This window comes from Colletotrichum navitas, assembly GCF_030913465.1.
Source record: "Colletotrichum navitas strain CBS 125086 chromosome Unknown LY79scaffold_11, whole genome shotgun sequence".
NCBI classification, from domain to species: Eukaryota; Fungi; Ascomycota; class Sordariomycetes; order Glomerellales; family Glomerellaceae; genus Colletotrichum; species Colletotrichum navitas.
Window position 1 is genome coordinate 27986 of NW_026850557.1, and position 16380 is coordinate 44365.

The window sequence follows — 16380 nt, forward strand, 5'->3', positions numbered from 1 at the left end:
TGCTGTTCCATCAATGCGTGTGACGCAATTTAAACTATCCTCTTGCAGCAATTTCCAGTCTTAGATCGTCATTTCAGTTGCAGATTTCGGCAATCGAAAGGAGGAACTAAACAGTTGGTATACTTCTAGCCCCGACTATCTTGCAACGTCCCGTGCTATTTAACAGACAGATCTCTGGCTAGTCTTTGCTGTCCCATTTCTGACCTGTGGGGGAATACAATATGGGGGTTGTTCATGTCCTGAGATAGGAGAATGTTCGCACCAACAGAATTAGATAAACATTATTTTTGGCCATATTAATACTTGCTTATGGATCGGGGAAACTACTAAAAAAGGCACTAGGAAACGATGCGCCCTCATAAAACTGTGAGATAACTGACTCCGCTGACGAAAGCATGTCAACGGGATACATGGTTACACTAATCTTTGAGTCTATGAACCTTGAAGCCTTTGGATCCTGGGATCGATTGGTGGCTGCTCCACCGTCTGATAATGGGTAGATGAGCTTTGGAGGGACTGGCACACGTGGTTCAAGACATTGCTGGGGATTTCGATTGCCTGTTAACGCTTATGATTCCGTGAATCGTGATACCACAACATCCTATCTAACTGTTTCGCACTCTGATGCTTTAAATTTCCTAGCAGAGCAGACAGCAAACATCCGGGGTGTGAGTACCTCGCTCGTTTCCGTCTGGCTGATAAATGGGGGATGAGCAGATGTTAAATAGCAGTGCGATGGATCAGCGGGTAGCATAGACGGACAGCGCCTTCATGTACAAGTCTTGCGGCTAGGTAGCCGGACATACGCTTCTTTGATCCTTATATCTTACTAGTCGGATACGGTGACAAGATGTCAGACTTCAAAATTTGTTACTCACGTTCTTGACTGATGATTCTAAGTACGGTGTTCTGTAGCGAATATCACCGATGTAGACACACGACTGAGACATCCGAAGGTGGTCACTGTTTGGATTTCAATGACAGTAGCATACGAGACTGTATTAGATGCTCTTCCACTCTGAAAGCTGTAGAGATGATGAGATGCCAACGAAATAGCCGATGAACAAAAAGAATAATGGATCAGAGTGGGAATGCTCGTCTGCCTTTCAGTTCCTTTAGTGCGCGGTCGCTACTCCGTTGGTCGCCGAACACACTTAGAGCTGCTGGAGTTGATGATATCAAGAGTGGGATTCCAGAACCGGCATTTTCTTCGTCGCTTGCCCCCTGTCCCGAACCCAGCCGCGCCCCTGATTTATGCTAGTGGTCTCACCAGGGCGGGAAGCACTACCAGGTAAATGGTGTCACGCTCGTTTCGGGAAGATCCATGAATAGATATGTGTCACGATGCACTTATTCGGTCATGGAATGTCATAAGAAAACGGCTTAACTATCTACGTTCTAGACTGCCTGTTGGGCCGCGTAGATATACGTGTCGGTAAAGTGGATCAGGGCGGTGGATCCGGATTAATAGATGTTCCGGCACCGGTCGGATCCACCCAAAAGGCTGCGCGATGCCGTGAAGGCATCGCGACAATATGAATATTCCAGGAATAAGAAAAATAACCTCAGCCGCATACCGTTCGGGCATAGTATTTAATGACTGAAACAAGTGCTAGGCATCTTATTGTGATATCTTCATTGATATTCGCTATGAGTCAGCTGATAGCCATTTAAATGCAGAGCCGCGGATTGAAGGGCTCCTTGCGATCCCTGTCAATATATAATATCTAATATAGTTCGTTTCCCTTGAAAATTTCCCCTTGCGGCAACACTCCAAAAGTTACTGAGCTTAGAAGACATGTTTGACGACCAAAGCCTTCAGATCAGATCTGGTTGGTACCCAGGAATCTGCAGGACATTGGGTTTGCTTTGGCTCTTGAGTAATGTCACATAACAAAACAATACCGTTAGTTAGGTGGGCAGTAATAGTAGCTTATATATTACGACATACACCCCAGATTAGACCTAGAAAGTTAGATCTGAACACACTTTTAATAAAAACCTAGTTAGGTACATCTCGCTGATTATAGGTAGTAAAGATCTATGTAGACTTTAGTAGGATTTTTAACTAGGGGACCCTAATAGGAATTAAACCTATAGTGCTTAAGATTTAAAGCTAGTTACTGCACTTATAAATTAATATATATACTATTATAGTATATAATAGGTAGGAGCTAGGCTTATAACTATCATGTAATAGAATAATACTGTTAGTTATGTGGGCAGTGATAGTAGCCTATATATTGCGACAAGTAACATGCTTGAAACTTGCTTCCTCTTCGTAAACCATATTGGCTGATCCCTAGAGCGAAAGGGATACAGAGGAAGACATAAATCTTCAGCGGATATGAAGATGCCGGGACCTTGGTATCTGTGATAGGTGCCACGTCATGTCAGAAAGAACATGACGTTGGCGGATGAACGCATCAATCCACTTCACCAGACGACTCGGCTTGTCATCTGCAACCCTACAAAAAGACTCAAGAAATTGCTGAAAGTATATCATAGAAAATAACCTATTTGGCCCCCCAAATACCCTTGCGACCCTCGGACTCATGTCCGAGATTGCCGAAAAAGGAGTACTTCATGGAATTGTATTTGCGACGCGCTCTGATCACACGTAGAGGCTGAGACTCCTCTAATTTGGGAAGTTTGTTTTGACTCCGTCAGAGAGACCAGCTTTCTCCTCTTTTGTTTCTTTTGTTTATCTACTGTTTTAACCAATTCCGCAAAACGGAGCGGTTTATTGCCTTGATTGGCGTCTAGGATGGTAACGAGGCCTAGTGTAAGGGTCGTGGTAGCCCGGCAGCAACGTCTCAAGGCAACAATCTTTCCGGGTCTGAATGCCCCCACATTAGCAGCAATAAAAAGGAGGCGCCAGGGAGCGGGAGAGACGCATAAGTGGGTCAGTATTAACCGGAATTTGTTCGCTGTTGCTCTTCCCTGTGAAGATTCCCCGTCGATCTTCTGCTACCGGTAGGTCAACCGTATTGAAGAAAGAAATTTGGGGGTCGATGCTGACAGGATTCACAGGCTGTTCCGGCAACATTCTAGAAGGCCAAATAAAATACGAGTGCGCCAAACCTATTCTGGTATTCTCATGCGTCAAGTCATAGATGACCAGGTTTCAGAAACGCCAGTTGTCTTCGCATGGAGTTCCGGTTTCACTATTCTTCAATCGCATGCTCACCATGACGCTCGGGCTAAGCCGTTTCGTCTGATCCTACTCTTTCATATCTTGGCCGTGACAATTCGCATTCGCTCAAACTTGCCCCCTGCTGATGGAAAGGATGCCGACGTAGTTTTTTGTCATGTCTGGTACCAAGTTGACAGGCCCGGCCGTAAGGTTCAACAGTCGGATCTCGGGTTTATCCCCTCTCCCTCTCTCATCTGCCTACTGGTAAGGTCCAACCCGCAACGTCATATTCTCCTCTTTCTCATCCTTCTCGCTCTCTCTCTCCTTTCTACTCACCCATTCCCTATCCTGCAGATAGTCTTCAGACCAGAAGCCGATTCATGTCGTCAAACCAAGCGGGGCGGGTTTTAAAGTTGAAACATGTCCAGTTCCTTGCAGCTTCTTCTCTCTGTAAACAAATGGCCCGCGTTTCCCTTTCAATGTTTATCGATGGCCGCCATATGATCCAAGTCTGACACACCCCAGGTTCCGTCTACTCATCTTCCCTTTTATGGCCCGTAGAAGCACGTCCGTCCCTCCCACTCTTCCTTGGATTTCCTACCTGAATAGGGAAACTCGCCTGCATGATACAACCCCCAAACTTGACCCATCAATTGGCCTTTGACCGTTGGCAGCATCAAAACTTCGAGAGAATCACGGTACAGTCGTTCCATCAGCCTCTTCCTTGAATTCCAAATTTCGAAATGGTCAACACAGGGCATCCGAGCAGGGCTTGCAAGCTCTGCCGTGCGAGAAGGATCAAGTGTGACGAGACCAAACCGTTTTGTTTAAAATGCGCCAAGTCGAAGAGAGTGTGCCCGGGCTATCGGGACGCTTTTGAGATCAACCTCCGAGATGAGACCCAGTCAACTATTCGCAAGGCCAAGTCTGCCGCTTTGCGTAAAGCTATCAAAGAAGGGCGCACACCGGAGCAGGACGATGAAAGCAAAGACCAGACCCAAGCGAAAGTGATGGAATGGACTCCACCGGCAGCACCGCCTCCGCGGCAACGGCAGGTCAACATTATACCAGTGAATAGTGACGACGACTGGTTTGACCGGTATTCGAATTCATCATCCTCAGACGTGTCGCCATCAATGTCTTATGCTTCTTCACTATCGTACATCAGCACCCAGGCCCCCGATTCCTTTGTCTCTTTCAAAGATATCGAGGGGGGGACGTACGGGATGCCACACACCTTGCAGACACCTCTCGACCAACAAGCTACTTGTTATTTTCTCGCCAACTACGTCCTCGCTCCGCCGATAGGTGTCGGACGAGGAATTATGACCTTCGTCCTCCCTTTGTTGAATATGCCAAACTACCAGGCATCGCCGCTGCAGTCGGCATTTTCTGCCGTGTCAATGGCAGCCTTGGCCGGAAGGCCGAACTCCCGACGCTTGTCCTCAATGGCTCACTTGCACTACAGCAAAGCCCTTGAAGATTTGACACGAGCCATGCAAGACAAGTTGGCCGTCAGACAAGATACGACACTCGCCTCGGCGATTCTTCTTGCCTTCTACGAAGGTCTGGTGTCAGACAATGGTGGGATGTCTGGCTTCAAGAAACATATTTTAGGAGCAACGGCCATTGTCAAACTACGAGGACCCCATCAAACACAGTCTAGCGCGGGTTTGAGCATGTTTGAATTTGTCAGAGCGGCATCGGTATGCGATTCCCGTTTTTCATCGCGCTTAGGAGAGATTTCTGATGACAAGTAGATTCGGCAATACACATTCTTCGGCAACATTTCACTAGAGGACCTGGCTTGGTGGGCTCGGCAAGCAGTCTGCGATAGCGTCGGCCATCAAGCTTTAGTTTTGAATCTCCAGACGACCCTCATCCGAGCCGAGGCCGATAGCTTGCTCAAAGGCGCACGAACGACGGACAAAATCGACAAGGCTTTAAAGCTACTCCAACGGGCTCGGAAGATGGACGACGAACTTGGTGTATGGTTTGATAATTGCCCGCCGGCATGGAGAAAAGTCATCTCAGGGACCGCCGCCAATGTGCCGCAAGATAGGATCAGACTCGTCTCGGCGTTCCCTGGAACGATCTATGACTATCCGAACGTATGGGCAGCGGGAAAGCATATCAATACTCACGTGTCGCGACTCCTTCTTAATCAGGTGATAGTTCGTTGCATTGCTTGGGTTTGCGCACCAAGCGATCACACCCTTACCAAGGAGTATATCGACGCCCACAGGATTGGCACTGAGCAGGTTGCGGACATCATCTCAAGTATACCATATTTTTTCGGTTGGACTGGGGATGCGCTGAGTACGCCGTACTTTCCCTGCGGGACATCCGAGATGCCCAAGGGTTTGGCTGGTATATCGTGCATGTGGCCTCTACTTGCCACGGGATCAAGCCGATTCGCAACCCGAACACAGCGAGTCTACGTTAAAGCACGTCTGGCAAATATTGCTGAAGAGATGGGTATTCGCCAAGCCGACATTTTCTCCAAAGTGAGTCGCCAAGCCATGCAACCAATATAAAAAACTAACATTGGCAGCAAATTGTGTTGGAATCGCCAAAACCAGATCCAGCAAATAGTTACTGTGCAGATAGTCTCCTTTATTTGCGTACTTAGCTGCGCGTCGGCAATCATACCCCTTTTCGCCTCCAACATGTTTCCATCACCTAGACCGTGCCCGGACAGCTGATTATTTTGGTAACTGTGCATGACAAGCAGCTCAAATCACAAGCATTATCAAAGAAACCAACGATGCAGCAACTCCGAACGACCTCGACGGTCCAACAAATGCCTATTTCTGTTACTCAACTTTGGATTGCAGCTTCAGAAGTAGTCTCAAGCTTTTTTGTGATAATGCGAAATCGACGTTGGTCTTAGCTTTATTACTTCAGCCATTATTCAAAATAACCGGCGCAGAATAGGGTAGATGGATTTTGTCGAGATCTTGTACGAAAAGGTAGTTCCCGCCAAGACGTGGTAGTTGTGTCCAGCTATGTCCCGCAGTGCCAGTCCCTGCCCAGGAAACTCGGAGGTTGGTCATGAGAGTAAGTCCAGGGATCTTGAGCAAGCACCAGATTGAGCCTCGCCGACTACACCGTCACGATTTGCTGCTAAAGATGAGATAAATGCTCAGAGCTATATCATATGCCGCACAACGTGAGGCGGATAACAATATAATGGATACGAGTGTACCAATTAAAACAAGCCACATAGTCACACGCTCTTTTTCGCGCGTAAATTGGGGAATCTAAGTCTCTCGTACCAATGCCAAAAATGTTCCGACTCTCTTTCCCCAACACTTGTCCGGAATGGAATGCTGCCATGATCTAAACCGCGGCCGGATTCTCGTAACGTCTCGTCTGTCCCGTGAGTTGTAATCGTAACTCTCATCGCTCATGTCCCCCACAACTCCAGCTGCCCGAAGTAAAAATGAGTCAAACCCATCCTATGTTCCCATGCTGTTGGCCGTGGCCATATTCGCTTCGACCGTGCCGAGAGAGGGAGAAAGGAATGCTGTATGCTTCTCTCAAAACGCCTCGTAGCTTCGTTATGCAATGATCAAGGACAGTGCACTTCTATCAAACGACCACCCCCACCTGCCCGCTTTCCTCGTCAACTAAACATCTTCGTTTCCCACTGAGAGGCATACCGTCGGTGACTTCTTCCTCGAAGCTGCCGTTCAACACTTCGGCAAGGGCCTCACGATCTCGTCGTCGCTTGAGCCTATCGGAGTTGCGCTCTGCTTCCTCTTCCCATGTTTCGATGTTGTCCTCATCGAAATACCCGACCACTTCCTTGCCGAGCGCTTTGCCCAGTCTCTCTTTAAGGCCGAGGATAGGCCATACAGGAACTCTTGTATATTCGATGTGCATACCCCCTTGACCTGCAATGTTCTCGAGCCGGTCGGCGAGCGTCTTTCTCTCATTGGTGCAGGGATTTTTTGTAGGTTCGTGGAACTTGCGAAGGAGCTCTGCTGTAACTGTGCCCTTGTAGACGATGAATTCGGATGTTTCATTGTCATTTGTGAGGAGTTGCACTGTCACATCGTGGAACTCTGGCTCCCCCAGCCCTGTTGGAAACGGCCGCGAAGGGGTCCACTTGTTAGGTGACGGCTGCGGCTCACCGTAGAAGCGTCGTTGGGCCATCGCCAGCATGATACCCACGAGCAGCGGGTCATGATTGGGATTAGTTGGCACAAACATCTTGGAACGCAACTGCTGCAGACGCTCGACAGGACCGTTGTATGATCTGTTGGGGCCCTGGATGACGCGGTACATGTTTTTGCGCGTAGCGGCAATCTGCAGTTTGCCCAGGTAGGCAAGAACCGGCTGAGTATACGCCAGCTGCTCGCTGCTGCCGCCGTTGCTTGCACTGGGGGTGGCACCAGCGGATACAACGTTGAAAGACTCTGCCGGGCGCGTCGAGGCCGACTCAAACGAGGCAATAGAACCGCTGCGTGATGGCATGGAAAACCAGGCGACCTGCACGCGACATGTGTCGCGATATGCTAGGCCGCCGAAGTACAGGTGCATATCGAGCTGCGTGCGCGATTGTGACAGGTTGCTGGGATAAAGGGTAGACATGATGGTGCGTATTGAGTTAGTGTAGAAGCTCCTCGTTGATCCTGGTGCGAGCACCGCGGTAAGCTCTCGGCTGAGTGTTGTCGCAGCAACAGATGGTTTCATATGGCATCTTGAAGGGGAGACGGGGGCACCACGCGGCGAGGGAGGAGGGACTGGAGTATCGCATGGGGGAAGCTCGATGAATGCCGCGCCGAGGAGGCGAATATGCAGATCAGTCCAGCAGATGGGGCGAACAAAAAGCGAGAGGCCTGCGTGCTCGTACAGCAAGTCGTAGAGAGAACCCTCGTCAGGACGGAAGACGCGACGTCTTTGGATGCGCTTCGCGGACGACATCGTGGCGGGGATCGGGCTGGACGTGCAAGGCGTTGTATGGATTGGTTCAGGCGAGGACATTGGTGATGCCGTCGGCGCGGTCGGCGCACTGCTTGGAATATCCATTTCGAGAGTAACGACAATGCAATGGCGAAGGAAAAGGTCGACGACAGTACGCGATCGTCTAGTGATGTTGTTCGGGGCGAATACTGGCCTATGCGACTGTCAACATGGTCAGGGGAAAAGTATGGAATGTTTGATGTTTTCGACGTCAAGGAATGGAACAACAGAGCGGTGGGACTTACGCTAAATGAGCACTGGGGCGTGGCGCTCTCCCTTTAGCTCTCTATTTCAGGAGAGAGAGGGGACCTTTGCGTCGCGGATCTCGAGCGTCGGAATACCGACAAAACGGGGCTGGATTCTGAGGCGGTGGGAAGTAGCGACAAGCAGTGGGCGCAAATATATGCGCGACGTCGACGTGGTGTTGGAAGAGAAAAGAAAAGAGGAGACGGATCCGCACAGGTCGGGGGAAATCCGTACGTATTTTGCGGTGCCGAAGTTTGATCTACGCGATAAAAAGAGTGGTGCCTGAAGACCGGGGCTAGGAGGAGCCGATACGACCGGAATTATGTTGAGATCGGCGACACTTCGAACCTATGGCGGCGTGACGGGGGAGAAGAAAGAATCAACGGGACGTTGGTCCGGGTGGAGTAAAGATGTGGCGGCGATGATTACCGGCAGCCTGTACGTATGATGTATGATGATGATGGGCTGGGTATGTTACAGTTGGAAAAAGCAGGGAGATCCAAGGGTGGAAAAGACGAGAAGTAGAATAGACTTGGGGTGGGATGAGCGAGTCAAATAATGAGGTCGGGGCCTTCGTCTTTTTCCACCTGTGTGTTCTGTGCCGTCACTGTACGTGTTCCAAGGTTATGTGTGTGTTTGTCTGCGTTGGGCGCCAGAAGCTGGGTAAGAGCGACGCTGTAATTAATGGTCGACCCCGTCACGGTGTCGAGTGTGTTGTGTCAGGAGTTTGATCGCGGTGGTGGTGCTTGCCTACCGCCGAATACTTCAACCTAGTGCCCTCTCCCCATCGAAAGTCCGCCCCTAGACCCAAATATGAGCATTTTGGGAGTCAACTTTTTCTTTCTTCCCTTTTTTTTTTTCTTTTCGAGGGGGACGGAACAGCGCGACTTGCCACCTTCCCTTGACCCGTTTGCAGCCGATAAACTGACACGGAGGAAGAGCGAAGTCACCTGATCTTAGGCACCAAGCCCTTTTCGAAATAAGTAGCAAGGTACCTATCCAGGTAGGTGCGTCTACCTGGGTGGTAGGTAGTACGTATCGACATCGAGCATGGGCCATGTCATCGCTGCTGCCAACTCGGCAACAGCCCGTGTGATCATTGACGCGCCGCCCCTAGAAGTAATGCTGCCTGAGTCACAAACTTCATGCACTTATCTTGTGACTCCTGTGGCTCCAGCCCAGCTTCTGCGCCACAGCCTCCCCCGCCCCGCCCTGGGTGAATGATGTGCGGCGCGGTGCGGTGCGGCGGACGTCAGCCAGCTTAGGTCGAGCCCCACCATCGGCTGGCCTGCTTTACGCAGCACCAGTTGACCTCTCCCGACTCCCAACTGCGCGCCTACTAGGTACTTCATCACCACCAGCTTCACATTCGACCAAGACCAATTACTTTGGTCAGGAAGCTAAGCAAAATGCCGGTATGTCCAATGCATTCCCCCTCCATTGCCACCGCCCCGGGCTTCTACCGAACCACGCCTCTCTCCCCTCATTCCAACTAACTACTCCGCCCACTGAGATTAAGCTGACGATGCCCTCTCTGTGCAGGCCTATAACTCCATGTTCAATGCCGACCCCAACATCCCCAGATTAATAGGCAACTTCCCTCTTTTGCCGCTGCGCACAAAGACTCGCGGTCCAGCCTACACTTTGCCCTTCCCCAACCCGCCTTTGCCCGCCAATGAGTCCCCAGACCCGGACAGTGAGAGCTACGACATCCTCGACGAGGTCCTCGCCCTCTTCCGCGCCAACACCTTCTTCCGCAACTTCGAGATCCAGGGTCCCGCCGATCGTCTGCTTGTCTACGGTATATGGTTCGTCAGTGATTGCCTGACCAAGATCAAGCCCAACGCCGGCGTGCGCGATGCGTCCAAGGATGTCATGAACGTCGCCCTCGACACCAACTTTGCCATTCCCGGCGACCCGGCATGGCCGCTGAACCAGGTACTATAACCGGTGTACGACTTTGAACGTCATCAAGCCACTGACCTGCCTAGATGTACGAGCCTCCGCGTGATCGGCAAGATGCAGAACAGCTCCGACAGTACCTGTCCCAAGTCCGCCAGGAGCTGGCAGCGCGGTTACTGGCACGAGTCTACGATGAGGGCGGTGACGGAAAGCCGAGCAAGTGGTGGTTGAGCTTCACCAAGAGAAAGTTCATGGGCAAGGCGCTGTGAAGCGGGTGATCGGGACAAAACGCTGGAGACGGAACGTGTGAAAGTGTTTTAGAGCGACTAGGCCAATATGATGATGCCAATTACTCCCATTTCAGCTCGGAAAGGCTTCGATAGGAGGATGATGGGGCACTTATATGCATCCGAGCTGCTGCCCCGTGTTAAATCCGCATAATTTCCTCGATGCGTCCTATGCCGGTTTGCTAGACCATGCTTTTGAAACTCTTGCCTGGGCTATTTCATGCTTCTACCTTTCTTCTCTTGAACTTACCTCGGGCCTCAACCTTGCCCTCCGCAGGCACGGCCTTCCAACCAGTGAACACATAGCCGTCTGCGCCACCCCGACCCATCATCATAGGATGTGTGCGGCCGGGCAGCACCTGCCAGCGCTTCGCTCGACTTGTCTGCACATTGGCGCCCAGGAGCAAAGTCGGATTGATGGGGAAGTCTTCCGAGCCCTCCCAGCGTTCCAATTCCTGGACAGACTTGCCAGCGGCCTCAGCGGGGGGGTTTGATGACCACCCGGCGCGACGAGCAATACTGAAACAGTCAGCGAGCTCGGTCAGCGGCTCGATGCTCTGGGAGTAGATGGCGATGGGCGCTCCGCCAGCCAACAGCGGTAGTGTGTGGCGCAGGATAGAGATAATATCCATTGTGCTTGCGATGACGAGCCCCGAGAAGCCGCCAGCGCGGGTCGAGTCTACAATGTATCGTGTACGTGCCCAACGTCTCCTCTTGCGATGATAGTTGCCTCGACGGTTGGCCTTCCAGGTATGCAGGACCTCTTCGGACACATCGGGGGGTGGCGTCGAGTATGTGACGTCCTCCTCGGGTTCTAGCAGCTGCAGCCAGGAGATAGGCAAGAGATTCGTAGCAAGAGGGTGTAGGGGGTGTGGCGGGTTCGGGTTCGTACTGTCAAAATTGTAGTATCTAAGAAGAGCGAGGTTCGGCTGGCTGTTGGGGTGGATGAGGGTGATGGTGTTGGTTGGGGCGAAGATGGATTCAAAGTCATCGCGACGGGGCGGGTGTCTTCGTCGAGGTTGGTGAGGTTTTGATGCCTCGGCGTCGTCCGCCATCACCCCATCTGCCGTTGTCGTCATTTGTTCGAAGCTCGTTGTTGTTTCTTGAGCAGCAGTAGTTTCTATGCCAGCTTCCTTGGGATTTGTGGTTTGCGATCCATCGCCATTGGTGACGGCTTCTGCTGGCTTCAATCTGTCAATCTCCCCGTCGGCGCTATCCTTTTGAACACCAGCGTCCTCAACGTCCTCGGGGTCGTTGGGGTACAAGATGCCCATCCTCTCGGCCATGGCAGCGGTGACCAGGCCCCCAGTATCATCCACGACGAGCCATCGGCCACCGATCTCCGACTTGTCTAACAATCCCGAGCCATCTGTCGTCACTATTTCGGGCTTGTCGGTTGGGGGGAGGCCACCGAAGTGTACGTTGGCCCAGCAGCCAAGCAATCCCATCATCTCCTCCCGCATCTCCAGCACCTTTCCGGCGTCTTTCTCCTCCAAGAGCCACTTGCCCAGCGTCAGGGGGTCTAGGGGTTGTACTGTGAAGCGACGAATGTACTTCTTGGTCTTGAGCAGCTTGTACTTGGCCAAGGAAAAAACCGTCTTCTGGTCAATGGCGGTATGTGACAGAAGTAGCTTCGCGATGATGTCCTTGCCGGCATCGGTGTTGTTGCCCTGTTTGAGTTGCTCAATCTCCTCGGCCGTCAGGGTCTGACGGGCAGCATCGTCGATGATTTCGCGTCTCGAATGCGCAACAACGTCGCCACTCTCCTTATCAACCAGTTCGAATTCCGCACCGTCGGGGGCAGCAATGACATTCTCGAGGGTAGCGCCCTCTTCTTCGGCGTTCTGCGCGTTCAAATCGGCTAGGGCGTCGGCGTGGATCTCGCTCGGTGGTACAACTCGTAGCCTGCTAAAGTTTTCCCCATCACGTCGGTCGAGGATTTCGTAGGTGAGGTGGAATGGTCGCTCAATGACGAGATTACTTGGAAAAGAGCCAAGCTTGCCTAGTGAAATGGTTCTGAGGCGCAGAAAGTCAGCTACTAACCTGCGAACACGCGATTCGCTCTCTGGTAGATAGACTTACGTATTGGGGATTATTTGGAGCACCTTTGTATCCTCTGATAGAAGCTTCAGCGACACCCATTGGTGGGGCTGGACGAGGTGATGCATCGCTACGACGGGGCCTAACCAGTTGAGAAATTCGTTCCACTTGAAGCCGTCGCGATCGAGAGGCTTTGAAAAAAAATATTTATAAAAATAAATTATTATTAGGCGACGCATCAATTGGTCTTATCGCTATCGGAAACTCGATATGACCAATCAGCCTTAAAAGAACGCCTGCTTAGGTACCCCGCGCGGGGCAGGTGCAGTTCAAGCCCGCCCAATGTGTCCCTGGAGCTCCCTATCGTAGGTATAAGTACCTATGGTATAGCCATGTCAATCTTTCATCACCCCAACGGTCTCCCTCGTCTCAATCAATGATCAACCTCGTGTTAACTACGAGGCCTTCTGATACTGTATGGTTCCCAGCAATTCTCTCGCGAAGTGTTCCCCTATGACTCTTTTAACTCTTCAGGCCCCATCACCTTCACGACGGGGAACATTGCCTGAACCAAGGACCTTTCTAGCCTGAGGTTCCAAGCCAAGAAGACGCAGGAACACCGCAGTGGCGTGAAGGATACCTGTCAATGCTCCGAAGAAAAGCAAGGGGAAGAGAGTATAGCTCGTAAAGACTGTGTGCGAATTCAGCGTATTTCCTAAAAGTAACCTTGAGTCGCGGGCAATGACTTACACACCCCGCCACCAGTCTGGGAGACGACTTGAAAGAGTTCATTGCGCATGATAGCAAGAGCACCTGCCTCCCACTTCCACGGACCGACAAGCCTGAACTTGGTGTTGAAATTGGATCCCATGGCCCAGGTAAAGAAAGCTTTAAAGCCCTGGCGTGCCATGAATGAGATTGTTGGCGCGGCGCCCATATCTAGGGCAAGTTGATATGCGTATGATTCTTGCTCGACACCATGCTTGGTCTTGAAAAAGTCGTGTCCGCCTCGGGCCTTGAGAGCGTAGTCCACCTCATAGTGTCCAATGACATCGGCATATGCACCTTGACCAGGACTAGGGAAAGGCATCGGCACTCGCTGGGGGTACTGGTGTCGGACCAGGTTGAGAACCCAGAGTTGGGCTTGCAATTCAGCAAGGGGCGGAATTGCACCTGCAGATAATTAATAAAATAACCGTCATCTCGACTCAAACGTCGGGCTTTTACCGATACCAGGACGCACAAAACCGATGAAGCCAGTAGTCACATCGCTGCGTCTCCAAATCCCACGGACATCCAGCTCATTCGGCTTCGGATAGTCTTCTGCCAAGAAGGAGAATCGACGAACGTATCCTGTAGCGAGAACAACCAAATCGGGTTGCATCACTCTGGAAAGTACCTGAGTGTGCTCGAGGCTTTTGCTTTCCGGGAACGTCACCGTGCCGTCCTTCGAAAAGGACAATGGCCAAGGGGCAGTCAAGATCTTTTTGCCGCCCGTATCTTTGAGCTCCACATTCATCATGAAGGCCCTGAAGCGCGAGAGAATGCCTTGGGCGCGGTATCCTTCGTTCAGGTATGGAAGAGCGCGATCTGACTTGACGAGGAACACTTCTTTCGTTAATCGTATGCCCATTGAGAGTCGAACCCACTGCTCTCATCTTTCCATCACTTACAGGAATCCACATTGTTACGATCGCCCTCAATCCCACCAACCCACTGGTCGGGACCAGCGATCGTTCCTCCAGAGAGGAAATGAAGACACTTCAGCGTTTTATCATACACACTCCAGGTCAGCTGGGAATGCTGAAGCCTCTCTGGGAGGTAGGCTGTATCGAGGAAGCTGGCAATGGCGGTGTCAACTGGCTTTTGGTGCGGGTCAGGCTTCCACCTCTTCATGAGGACTGGCATAGGAATCTTCTAAACAGGAGTTAGTAGTGATTTCACAAGGTAAAACTTGGAGAGTTCGGGAAGCATGCCTTTTTGGCACAGAAGAAGCCGTCCTTGTGGCACAGAGTCACTTCACGAGCCTCGGATGTCACCGCTAGGTGGGCAAGGTCCATTGCTGTTTCGCCTGCACCTAAAATCATCACTGACGTGTTTGTTCCAAACTGCTGTCTCTCTTTAACCTCGGACGAATGAAGAGTCCGGACGCGATCGAGGCCCTCGATGGCCGGGATTGAAGGCACGTTGTTCAGCCCTGAACAGACAGCAATAGCGTCACAGTCCCAGGTTTCAGCCTCGCTTGTCTGATCTTTGGTGCAGCTGATTGGTTCCTTATCCATCCGCCGGAAGAAAATTCGGTGGCCATTTGGAGTACGAGACACAGAGGTGACCTCGGTTCTTGTCTCAATAAGGTCCCAGAGTTCAAAGTGGCTACAATAGCCCTCGAGATACCGAACATAATCTGCCATGGGTAGAAAATCGGGAAGATCGTGAGAAACTCTGAAGTCCGAAAAGGCTGTAAGGTATTTGGAAGACACCATCTGTTTGCCATAAGCTTCTAACGATATGAACTGCCACAACTGAACGACGGACGGGATTTGTCGATGCAGCCAACGGTCGGCAACAGGTGAATTGGACCTACCTCAGCCTCCTCATACACTTTGTACTTGTAGACACCGCCCACGCTGTTCTCTCTCTCGAAAATGCGGATCTCGATGCCAGGGATTCCAAAGTATTCCCTGGCCTGGCTGAGATACTTGGCAGTTACGAGACCAGAGGCACCAGCGCCAATTACTGCCACTCGCATCATTTTCAAGATGGGGCTTGTGCCTCTATCCAAGTTGATGCAGTGGCCCATGTTTGTTTGTGTTCTGACGACCGTTGTGTAGCCGGGATCGCTCTGTGTCGAACCTTGTTCAGCGACGGAGCTGGAGGGGACGTGGAAGGTAGACGAGGCAGTGAGACGTTCGGGTGTTGGTTTTAAAAATGGCGAAGCGAAGTTGAGGTTGAATTTGCCGAAAGGTGTCAACGAGGAGTACCAGGAGAAGATATTTCTGCTTGCTTGAAGGGGGGGAAGGGAAACCCAGTCTGGGTTCGCTGGAGGTGAAAGGCCCGCCCTACAGTGTTTGCTCTCGGAACCAAATTCAAAGCTGCGACTATGCCCAATGCTGTTTTTTTTTTTTTTTTTTCTGATAAAGAAGTAACGAAGTCGGAAGGAACAGCTTTGCTTCCAAAAAGAAAAATCAAGAAACCAGCTAACAGTGTGGCAAGCTCAGGGAAACAGAAGGATTTATTTTCGAATACACTTTCTTCAGAAAACAGTAAACTAAGATGAGATTTCTCACCAGAAGTCTGGATAGGAGAGGGCAACTTTATACAATAAGTCGTTATAGTATTTCAATCTTATCATTCAACGAGGAAGCTTCTACTGCTTATATGATTTTCAAAGTACACCCTTCTACTCTGCGTTGTTGGCTGCCTAAGAAACAACCTGCTTTTAGTGCATGTCGGCTGCTTTAAGGGCACTGAGCACTTACTCTTTAGAGACTAGAAGGGTGCCAACTTTGGCTCACGCCGTTCGCACCATTTCGTGTTGTTCGTCCAATCGAGATTGATGCTCACTTACAGTTGGACTGGGGGCCGCCCGCCAAAGTGGCTTAGCCCGATCCCACTGGACATCCAAGACTTCGGTGAGATTGATTCACATTGTGATTGGTACCCGAAATAGACGATGTTGGCCTGAACCCGACGGCAGCAAAGCTGAGATCACAGCAAGTAGCTCGATTGCCCCGTGATATTATGGTAAAAGTGCAGTTTGTCGTGCCAAGTCGGCCGCCTGTATTTTGGCCCCCAGCT

General features: G+C 51.1%; 6 protein-coding genes across 6 annotated transcripts; 3 read left to right on the forward strand and 3 right to left on the reverse strand.

Moving 5' to 3' along the window:
- The first annotated feature begins 2662 nt into the window (after positions 1-2662).
- LY79DRAFT_47445 (uncharacterized protein) lies at positions 2663-3713 on the forward strand. Its single transcript, XM_060553223.1, has 3 exons — positions 2663-2976; positions 3034-3400; positions 3491-3713. The coding sequence occupies exons 1-3, from the start codon at positions 2768-2770 to the stop codon at positions 3545-3547; spliced, it is 633 nt and encodes a 210-aa protein (XP_060417372.1). The 5' UTR covers positions 2663-2767; the 3' UTR covers positions 3548-3713.
- Positions 3714-6265, forward strand: LY79DRAFT_47446 (uncharacterized protein). The gene is made up of 3 exons (XM_060553224.1): positions 3714-4842; positions 4897-5643; positions 5691-6265. The coding sequence occupies exons 1-3, from the start codon at positions 3880-3882 to the stop codon at positions 5766-5768; spliced, it is 1788 nt and encodes a 595-aa protein (XP_060417373.1). The 5' UTR covers positions 3714-3879; the 3' UTR covers positions 5769-6265.
- A 14-nt stretch (positions 6266-6279) lies between these two features.
- Positions 6280-8374, reverse strand: LY79DRAFT_543458 (uncharacterized protein). The gene has a single exon (XM_060557046.1). The coding sequence runs from the start codon at positions 8171-8173 to the stop codon at positions 6731-6733; it is 1443 nt and encodes a 480-aa protein (XP_060417374.1). The 5' UTR covers positions 8174-8374; the 3' UTR covers positions 6280-6730.
- Positions 8375-9670: 1296 nt separating this feature from the next.
- LY79DRAFT_47458 (ARP2/3 complex ARPC3 subunit) lies at positions 9671-10642 on the forward strand. Its single transcript, XM_060553225.1, has 3 exons — positions 9671-9768; positions 9896-10291; positions 10345-10642. Exons 1-3 carry the CDS (start codon positions 9763-9765, stop codon positions 10522-10524), a joined length of 582 nt encoding a protein of 193 aa, XP_060417375.1. The 5' UTR covers positions 9671-9762; the 3' UTR covers positions 10525-10642.
- Positions 10643-10760: 118 nt separating this feature from the next.
- Positions 10761-12710, reverse strand: LY79DRAFT_587813 (Gcd10p family protein; the record flags this gene model as incomplete). The annotated part of the gene is made up of 2 exons (XM_060560825.1): positions 10761-12558; positions 12625-12710. 2 exons carry the CDS (start codon positions 12708-12710, stop codon positions 10761-10763), a joined length of 1884 nt encoding a protein of 627 aa, XP_060417376.1.
- A 402-nt stretch (positions 12711-13112) lies between these two features.
- Positions 13113-15382, reverse strand: LY79DRAFT_508964 (dimethylaniline monooxygenase; the record flags this gene model as incomplete). The annotated part of the gene is made up of 6 exons (XM_060554004.1): positions 13113-13273; positions 13333-13755; positions 13810-14190; positions 14256-14483; positions 14537-15065; positions 15167-15382. 6 exons carry the CDS (start codon positions 15380-15382, stop codon positions 13113-13115), a joined length of 1938 nt encoding a protein of 645 aa, XP_060417377.1.
- Positions 15383-16380: the final 998 nt, after the last annotated feature.